General features: G+C 41.8%; 1 protein-coding gene across 1 annotated transcript; it reads left to right on the forward strand.

The window, feature by feature from the left end:
- The first annotated feature begins 61 nt into the window (after positions 1 to 61).
- atg4c (autophagy related 4C, cysteine peptidase) lies at positions 62 to 9,732 on the forward strand. The gene is made up of 11 exons (XM_055861567.1): positions 62 to 156; positions 562 to 701; positions 1,789 to 1,872; positions 2,000 to 2,239; positions 3,480 to 3,813; positions 3,951 to 4,021; positions 4,698 to 4,849; positions 6,410 to 6,488; positions 7,275 to 7,351; positions 7,900 to 8,019; positions 8,413 to 9,732. The coding sequence occupies exons 2-11, from the start codon at positions 626 to 628 to the stop codon at positions 8,578 to 8,580; spliced, it is 1,401 nt and encodes a 466-aa protein (XP_055717542.1). The 5' UTR covers positions 62 to 156; positions 562 to 625; the 3' UTR covers positions 8,581 to 9,732.
- Positions 9,733 to 10,612: the final 880 nt, after the last annotated feature.

A 10,612-nucleotide genomic window follows, 5' to 3' on the forward strand; every position in this document is an offset into this window, starting at 1 on the left:
GTGACTGTAAAAGAGATTATGTGCTTGTAGTAGCCGCGCAGCACATTTACGTTGCAGAATGATGCAAACACCGCGAGAGTCGCGTGCTTGGCTTGTGGTTTTGCTTCCTCAAAATGTAAACACTGGGAGCTAGCTGGTTAGCTAGCTAGATACACAGTAAGTATCAAACTGAAATACGAACTTTTATGTTAAATTATTTGACATGTATAAATGTATTCGAACGAGTCTCGGATGTATGTTGTTATACCGGAGACTGAACGCAAAGTTAAGTTATTCGCGTGACTGCTAACTAGCTGAACAATGTGTAAATTAGCTCGCTAACGTTAGCTAGCTAACTGTTTGCGCTCTTGCCAACTCAATTGCTTTCATTGTCCAGCCAAACATGTTTGCCATGACCCTTCCATAAGGAGTTGGATGGGGGTAGAGATTAGGTAGCTAGCTGGGGGTTTAATGTTGGTAAACTGCTAGTCGGCAACACTGTAACGTTACCGTTTCAATTCAAGCCCTTTGTCTTTAACTAAAACGACAAAATAAATGAATGTCTTGTCCTTTCAAATTAAGCATTTCAGGAAGACAGTGAGATTGTTAACTACGCTGGGATGAGTTCAATTTCCCGGTGGTCAAAATGGAGAATAAAGGGACTGATGAGGTGGAGAAATTGAAGACAAAGTTCTTGTCAGCATGGCACAATGTGAAGTACAGTAAGTGCATCGTAATGGTTATTCGAGACTCCCCTTTAGGCTCCTGTTATCCTCTACAGGTTGCTGTCTCAATCCTTCTGATTTAAGTTAATTGACCACGGAAATTTAAAACAGTCTTTGTAAGATTTAACAGATGTCAGCTGAGTTGTCACTCGCTTCAGCACATGATAGATGTGATAATTATCAGAGCATGTGTGATTATTCTGATAAGATAATAATCAATTGTGGACTGACTGCAGCTTCTCAAGCATGTGTTTATACTCCATATCATTTCTATACGGATCCTCTGTCTGACCCTAGCAATACTATCTGTGTTTCAGATAGATGATGATAACACAGGTATACCTTGTACTGTGGAAAATAAAAGGCCACTCTAAAATGTGCAGTTTTGTCACAAAACACAATACCACATATGTCTCAAGTTTTGAAGGATTGTGCAAATGGCATGCTGACCCCAGGGATGTCCACCATAGCTTTTGCCAGAGCATAAACTGCCTCCAACTTCGTTTTAGAGAATTTGTCAGTACGTCCTACCGGCCTCACAACCGCAGACCACGTGTATGGCATCATGTGGGCGAGCTGATGTCAACGTTGTGAACAGGGTGCCCCATGGTGGAGGTGGGGTTATGGTATGGGCAGGCATATGCTACGGACAACAAACACAATTGCATTTTAACGGTGGCAATTTGAATGCACAGAGATACCTTGACGAGATCCTGAGGCCCACAATCAACAGCCTGATCAACTCTATGCGAAGGAAATGTGTTGTACTGATGGGTTTTCTGATCCACACCCCTACCTTTTTTAAGGGGTCTTTGACCAACCGATGTGTATCTGTATTCCCAGTCATGTGAAATCTATAGATTGGAGCCTAATGAGTTTATTTCAATTGGCTGATTTCTGTATATGAACTGTAACTCAGTAAAATCTTTTGAAATTGTTGCATGTTGCGTTTTATATTTTTGTTCAGTATAATAATATATGCCATTTGGCATATGCTTTTATCCATGATCTACCAACTAAGCTACTGAGTTCATTCACAACTACCCACCCTATGGCTAATTAACTATTTCATTCTGATCTTTAGGTTGGGCTTTGAAGTCAAAAACCTACTTTAGCAGAAATTCCCCAGTGTTCCTCCTGGGGAAATGCTACCATTTTAAGGCTGACGGTAAGGTAACACACACACAAACTGAATTTCGGTCTGCATTGCTGTGTTCCCTTTCCGAATAGACTCTTACTCACTGGCTCCTTTTCAATATGTGATTGATCTGATTGAATGTGATTTCATTGATCAGATGAGGATAGCCCAACAGAGAGCTGCAGCACTGAGGTCTGTGATGCACCCCCCGCCACAGGGGGTGACGACGTGGAGGCCTTCCGGAGGGACTTTGCTTCCCGTGTGTGGTTGACCTACAGAGAGGAGTTCCCTGCCCTGCCAGGCTCCTCCCTAACCTCTGACTGTGGCTGGGGCTGTATGCTGAGGGCGGGACAAATGATGCTGGCTCAGGCCCTCATACTACACTTCCTGGGCAGAGGTCAGTGGGATGGCAGTGGGCCAGGGTTGTGTTCATTAGGCACTAAATGGAAGAAAACCTTTTGAAATGGGGACTACCAGAGGTGTATTCAAACGGAAGCAAACGGCGAGGGACTAACCTGAAATTGTCCAATAAGAATTTATATTGCTACAGTTTCTATAGTTGCTTTCTTGCAATGGTTTGCTATGTTGTGCACTGATGAGTACACCCCTGGTCCAGTCAGAAATACTTATTTTAGTTTTCTATTGAAAAAAATATATATACATTTTCTGTTGCGTGCCCTAATGAATGCAATCCAAGTTTATAGTATGACCCTTATAACTCTTACTAAAAATGGGAAAGTCCTTGGTTCCTCATTCCTTTGTCAAACAATATCTGAGAATTTCATAATTTAATGAGTTTCGTCATTGAAGTGCATTCTCTGTTCTTCAGAGTAGGATCTCTTGAGATTCACACTAGTGAATAGGAAACTAATTTACTACCATTTTAATGCAACCATTTAGAAAACAATATTTAACTTGTTCTTCCACTGAATGTGAAATACAGTATGTCATTAAATAAATCTTTTAAGCTATAAAATGACTAATGGCCACTTAAAGAACTGAAATTGATCAATAAATATCTTTCATTCACTCTGCAAGGTCATTATGTTACTGCCTCGTGCCCAAGTCCGTCTCCTTTATGGCATTGGCCACTCACACCCTCGCCACCCCAGGTGCCCACCCTGTTTGTGGGGCTAAAACGCTGTAAAAGTGAAATACTGGACATACTGAGAGGCCTATAATTGGACTATTATACAATAGGGTTTTCTCATTCTCTTATTTAAAGTCAAACTCGACTATCTGTTTTAGCAGAAGATTTAAGCCAGAACTTTATTTCCCTAAGTTCTGAAACTTTATATTCTAAGAGTCTTTGGTCTGGAGAATGTGGTCCAATGTCTGAGGCGTTGTCATTGACAACAGGCCAAATACTTGTGTATATATTTTCAGTTTGATCATTTCTGCGGTCGAGTTGAGAGCCAGAACGCCAGTACCATTTGCTGTAGCTTTCTTGTGCTGAATGTGGCTTACATTTAGTTTTCTCAAGATATTGGCATATTTGCTGAACATAAGTGCCTCATACAAATGTTTTAATATTTAAATGATTTCCTTCGATAGCAGAGTGTTCAACTAACAAAATGGAAAAGATATACCAGATGTTAAAAAAATCCCTTCGACCCTCCTCTGTCTGTGTGCCACAGAATGGACGTGGTCGGAGGCGTTGGCCCTCCAGCCTCTGGACACAGAGACCTGGACCACCAGTGCAGCCAAGCGTCTGGTGGCCAGCCTGGAGGCCTCACTGCAGGGAGAGAGGCCCTCGGACCCAGGACCAATGCTTCATGCTCCAGGGGCCCCTGGAAGAGCGGAGGAGGCTGACATCCACCAGAGGGAGATCTACCACCGCACCCTGGTGTCCTGGCTTGGTGACAGTCCTCAGGCACAGCTGGGTGTCCACAGACTGGTGGAGTTAGGCCTGGTGTCTGGGAAACGGGCAGGGGACTGGTATGGCCCTGCCGTGGTGGCACACATCCTGAGGTGGGTCTGGTTCTAGGGTTATATTAATGCTGTTTCACACATCCTGAGGTGGGTCTGGTTCTAGGGTTATATTAATGCTGTTTCACACATTCTTGGTGGCCACCAAATAACTATCTTGCCCTCTCTTTCGCTCTTAGAAAAGCTGTAGAGGAGGCAACAGACCCTGGGCTGTCGGGCATAACTGCTTATGTCTCCCAGGACTGTACAGGTATGACAGATGAACCTCCTCTGGGCCCAGGGTCTGGGCATCTCATCAGGAGAAACACAGTGTAGAAGGACAATGTATATAGAGCTAGAATGGAGAGAGAGCCAGGGAGGAGAGAGACGGAGGAGAGAGAGAGACTAGATGGACAGAGAGGATCGAGGAAGGATGGGTAGAGAAGGGGATGGGTCGAGAGAGAGAGAGCCAACCCCCCCTGTCCTAAATCGTCCTCCCTCCAATAACCTGGATTTTGAATGAAGTCATTATTCTCAACAGCGAGTGATTGGGACTGGTTGTGTGACGGAGAGAGGAGAATGTTAAGATGAGAGCTGCAGGATCTAGACTCTCCCAGTGTGTGAGGGGATCAGTGTGGGTTCAGTAGTAGGGCACTATAAGAATGAGAGATGTGGACAGCAGCAATGGATTACCCTCTCACTACTGTACAGAATGCAGACACACTTATGATTGGAGACCTGGGTGAGAGAGTTGAGTACAGAAGTTGCTCTATAGCTTACCTGTGCAATAACACTCGACTGCATCTGTTAGAAATGTTCACTTTATAATAAGAACATTCATGATCATTGCAAATGTCCTTCAGTGTGTGATAGCAGGGTTTAGAGGCAGGCAGATGACCAGGCAGGCGTTTGACCCCTGTCTGACCTCTGGTATTGATCCCCTATAGTTTACAATGCTGATGTCATCGATAGCCACCAGTCGTGTGTGGCTGGGGGAGCGGATGCCCTGCCCCTTACTGACAGCCGGGCGGTCATCATCTTCATCCCAGTTCGACTGGGAGGAGAGAAGATCAACCCAGAGTACTTCAGCTTTGTCAAGGTGGGAAAAACAATAGCCCTAACCCTTGTAGGATGATCATGTCTAGAATGTAGATTTGAGTGAGTTGTGGTTTTAAAATCACTAATTGTGAATGTCCAGAAAACACATACACTTACTACCGCTATGTAATATCAGACAAAGGGATCTCTAACCTAATCAGAGAGCCTGTGTGTTAGCAAAAATACATACGCAGTACTATATTTTGAATTCCAGATTCAGGTTAAAGGTCGTGTCTGCAGGGAAGTGACCTAATAAAAAGCATGAGCAGACACACACCCAGAAATGTTTGAAGAGTAAAGGTGAATAAACTGTATGAAAATAAAGTCCCACACTATACTTAATGTCCTCCCAACAATTGAATGGGTGAACTTCATCAACTCTTTAACCACGCCTTCAGTTTAGATTTTTTTCACTTCGTTGCTGTAACGTTGCTGATGAAGTTTACCCATTCAATTGTTGGAAGCACATATAGTGTGCAAATTTCTTAATTTATTTTGTCTTAAAGGCCCAGTGCAGTCAAAAATGTGATTGACCTGTGTTTTATATATTTTTCCACAATGAGGTTGGAATAATATTGTGAAAATGATGATAATGCCCTTTTAATATAAGAGTTGTTTGAAAGGACCGCCTGATATTTCAGCCTGTTTTGTTGGGATGGAGTTTTGGCCTGCCTGGTGACATCACCAGGTGGTAAATTAGTTAGACCAATAAGAATGAGTTCCAAACTTCTCTGCCAATAACAGCTATTTTTTCAGTTTTCCCAGACAGTCTTATCAAAATTATTGGATGAGAAATTGCTCTTTGCTACGAAGCTATTTTTGTTACATTTTACCATTTTAATGTCAAATAATTACAGTAAGGTACTTACTTGTTACACAGAAATGATTTGCTATTAAGAAAAAAAGGCTTTACCAGCACAGCTACTCATGAGTAGTAGTTCCCCCTTCTCAGCTAATTTAGATATGATAGCAGGGAGACAGTAGACAGCATTACCTGTTATAATGCATATGGCTGAGTATAAACCTAGAGACAGTATTAGCTACAGCGGTACATAAACCTGTTATAGTGCATATGGCTGAGTATAAACCTAGAGACAGTATTAGCTACAGCAGTACGTAAACCTGTTATAATGCATATGGCTGAGTATAAAGCTAGAGACAGTATTAGCTACAGCAGTACGTAAACCTGTTATAATGCATATGGCTGAGTATAAACCTAGAGACAGTATTAGCTACAGCAGTACGTAAACCTGTTATAATGCATATGGCTGAGTATAAACCTAGAGACAGTATTAGCTACAGCGGTACATAAACCTGTTATAATGCATATGGCTGAGTATAAACCTAGAGACAGTATTAGCTACAGCAGTACGTAAACCTGTTATAATGCATATGGCTGAGTATAAACCTAGAGACAGTATTAGCTACAGCAGTACGTAAACCTGTTATAATGCATATGCTGAGTATAAACCTAGAGACAGTATTAGCTACAGCAGTACGTAAACCTGTTCTGTATGGCTGAGTATTTGACCGTGTGTCCCCTGGTCTCCATCCTCCTCAGAGCATATTGAGTCTGGAGTACTGTATTGGTATCATCGGGGGCAAGCCCAAACAGGCCTGCTACTTCGTGGGCTTTCAAGGTTAGTGTTTCACCCAGAAACCAACCAGAGGACTAAAGACTAGAGGACAGTGGAGATAATTTACCGTACTTTCCCCCTCCTCTCTTCTCTCTGTATAAAGAGACTAAGGTAATCCATTCGTGTTTGTGAGGAGAGGAGTGTGTGTGAAACAGTTCTTATTTTATTTTCTCTGACCCATCAAAGCCCTACTCATTTATCACAAGGGGTAAACATCCGAAGTTGTGTCCGTAATTGATTTCCATAGGAGACATTATGCATATCATTTCATTCTCATCCATCCAGCAGGGCCCCAAAGTGAGCCACTCTCCATCACCTTCAGTGGACGGGAGGAACCTTCAGTTGTACATCTTGGCAGTCAATATTTACACATTTACATTTTACCAATTTGAAATGAAGTGCCGGATGATGTCTAAATGACAAGCAATACATTCTCCCTGCCAAGCGTCGACTCCGGCCCGCATACATCATATGTAAATGGACGAATATAATTGCGTGTTTGTAAAAGTAATTTCCCCAAACAAAAATCTAAGGACAGCCCCCTTTCTGCGGCCGGGAGGAAAAAATGTGCTTGTACAACAGCATTTGATTATGCAGAGTTGAATCCACCCTGGTCGATATTAAAAAACAGGAGGTGTATTTGACTGTAAGAATGCTAACAGTAGCCTAGCGAAATGACTTTCCTGCATAGAAATTGGAGGGAAGGAGTATGTCGTCGCTCATCGGCGTGGTAGCGTTTGTAATAATCAGATGTTTTTGAATAACTTGTCTTTTGTTTTGTCCTTGCAGATGACAGCTTGATTTACATGGACCCTCATTACTGTCAGTCTTTTGTGGATGTCAGCACTAACCATTTCCCTCTTCAGGTAATGGGAAATTACACTGAGCTGACTGGGGCTCAGTAATGTGAATTTAATAGTTTCTGTTAGTACTTAAGGGTATGAATCCTAAAGCAGCCCCCGTTCAATTACTGAGTCCCTGGCTGCTGATTTATTTGCTACTCAGATATGTGAGGCTGCTGTGGAGGAGAAATATGGAGAATATAGAGAGGCTCAGATACTATGATCCTGAATATTTCAGCAGTAGAACACATAAAAACCTGCATTTATCATTGACTACTGCATTGAAACTTCTCCTGATGCTTGGCTGTAGAACCAGCACACAGTGGGACAAGAGACCAGAAACAGAGCTATATTTTTTTATTTTCAGCAGTCTGAGTGTGTGACAACAGATGAATTTGAATTTCATTGCATTCATAAAACATAACATTTTATATTCATAAACTTTCCTACCTATTTCATACTTATCTTCAATACTTCACTGTATTATCACGATCAATTAAACCATATTTTTTTTAATAACCAGTGATAATAATTGTTGTCAATTTGACACAGCGAACATTTTGTATTTTTAGTCGTATCATTGCCCGTCGCCAAAGAAGATGCCTTTCAGTAAGATGGACCCCAGTTGTACCATAGGCTTTTACTCTAGAAGTGTCCAGGACTACCAGACAATCAGCCACGAACTGTCCAAGGTGGGTTAACTAAAGGCTTTACTATTTAGTCAAAATCATCTTAGTTTATTTCTTAATCATTGTCATCAGATAAATTAATACCCAATAAGCATAGAAAGCATAGAACGTGAGTGAGAGGAAAGCATATATGTGTTAACTGTAGATAAAAGTGTCTGCTATAATGACCGTATTATACAGTAGTTTGAATGTCTAAGAGAAGTTAAATGAACTGGCCATCTGGTGGCACTATTTAGCTGTTAATCTGAGGCAGTCCCCTCTCCCTGCTCCCATCCCTGCCCTACAACTGTGTCTGTTGCTTTCATGCAGGATGCTCGCTTCTTAACTCAATTCAACTTTTTAGGCTTTTATATAACGTTCTTTGTGTCTGTCTTTGTGTCTGTGTTTGTGTATCAGGTGTTGCTGCCATCAGCGAATGAGAAATACCCAGCATTCACTTTCATGCAAGGTCACGGAAGAGATTACAACCTTTCGGCGGAGTTGACCCCGGAGAAGAGGGAATGGCCGTTTATCCGTGACCCACAGAGAGCAGCCGCTACCGCTGGAGACTTCGTGCTGCTCTGAAGGTCAACGCCGCGGTCAAAGGTCATGGTCAGAGACTTTTAAAACGACCAGCAAAGTGACTACCAGACAGACTGATACCTGCTTATCCAAGGCCAGGACTCTATATTCCACAATTCTGAAAATACATAGCCAATATAAAATAAATCTCACACCAGCATTCATGACTTAATACACAAAACCTAAAAATACTAAAATTGATATCTTATACTGTAGATAGTTGCTGTTAGTTTTGATTGTTCTGTGTAAATCGGTAACATAGGGCAAAGGATCAAACAAACATACCATGGGTCTGTAAGCGCTATGAGGTTGTATTGAGGGTTATGCGATGTACTGTATCTTGTACACTGTGCATTATTGATACAGATGGAGAATTGGGTGCCTTGGCTTATTGGAAAACAAACTCTCAGCCAAATATAAAACACATTTGCCTTGTAAGGAAATCAGTTCTGCACTTTAGGAGATGGTAGTCATCAGAGGTTATGTGTGAGGAAATCACTGTTGTTCTATAGCTGGGCCCTATAACACAGTGAAGTGCAATAGGAGAGTGTCATTCACAGACTATTTTTAGAAGTGTTTAGAAATACTTTGATAGTCCTGGAAGATTTAGTGGTCAAATATGTTCTAGGGTTACACTCTTATGATTTCGAGACCACATTTACATTAGGAGGAAAAGTTTTAGGTTGCCAAATCATTTCAACACGTCTTTGAATTTTCAAACAGCCATTTGAGAATTTCTGATTATTGTCCTTGAAACGATACAGTACTTTGGTTCATGCATTTTTTTTTTTTTTTTTTTTTCTTCAAAGCAAATGAATTGTCTAATTTCCAATGTCACAGTCAAACCCGTCTATAGAGGTGACCGGTACAATGCCTTGCTTCTCTTTGTACTTTCACAATAATTACGAACTTTAAATATACGTTACCCACATACTAAGTTAATTGTGGTAATTGAGTAATCTCATTTAAATGGTGATATTTGTAGAAGCCACAATTTCTTATGTGGGTTGAATGTAATTGAAATGTTCAACTGTAAATGCATAAAGACAGCTACATTCTACCCGTGTTGCAAAATGTTCCCAAAATGCATATCTTTATCACAGTATTGATTCTCACACTGCTGTGCAGCAAAGTAGAATAAAGTCATAAAACCTTTTTGATTTTCTCATCTGATCTGTGCACCTCTTCACAAGCATTAAAGAGAAAGATATCTCTTGGAAAATATATTTGTTTTGTCTCATCTTGCCATGCATAATACAACACTTGTTGTGTTGAAAGCCTGTTTATTGCCCAGTCAAATGTACTAGATTAAAACTAATCGTATGTGCTAACCATCTCTACAGCCCATTAACCAGCCGGCGGGAAAAATGTGACCCTCTGACACAGGCTGGGATTGTGTCCGCCCGCGGAGGAAAAGAAAATATCCTCGTGCAACGACGCACTGTTGCCATGGGTAATATTTCTTGTGTCCCCATCGTTTGAGCTATGCTGTACATGTTTTCACGTACAATACAAATTATTGTATTGTGAGGAGCTTGGCCTTGGGTTAGGGGGTCAGAGGTCCCATTTTTGGGGGGAAAGTTGCCCTTCTGAGAGGATGCCACGGTAGGGGTGAGGATGGAAAGAGACCGAGAGGAAGAATCAGGGATCTGTTCTCATGTCCGTTCACTGAGCGAGAGGAACCAGAGAGCTGGCAGAGAACATAATAGCATCATTTTAGAGGAAGTGTCTGAACAGTACATAACAGGCTGTTTTTAGGGCCAAACCGGCTGGCTGTGTGGATGGAGAGATGGACATTGAGTCATCAAATATGCAGCAATGTTTTGGTGCTGTGGCTGTGGAGAGGAATGACATGGGAGGGGGGACGTTATGAGGGGAAGGATTTGTGGATTTTTGTCAGGCCCCAGGTGAACATGAAAGAGTGTTGTGCTGGGGGGCACGGGGCTTGCTGCTGTGTGCTGTAAGGGACTGCTGTGTTCACCATGTATTTACAGGGATGTATGAATATTTGATTAATGAGTCATGGATGGGCTCG

The sequence above is a fragment of the Salvelinus fontinalis genome, chromosome 14 (assembly GCF_029448725.1).
Source record: "Salvelinus fontinalis isolate EN_2023a chromosome 14, ASM2944872v1, whole genome shotgun sequence".
Taxonomy (NCBI): domain Eukaryota; kingdom Metazoa; phylum Chordata; class Actinopteri; order Salmoniformes; family Salmonidae; genus Salvelinus; species Salvelinus fontinalis.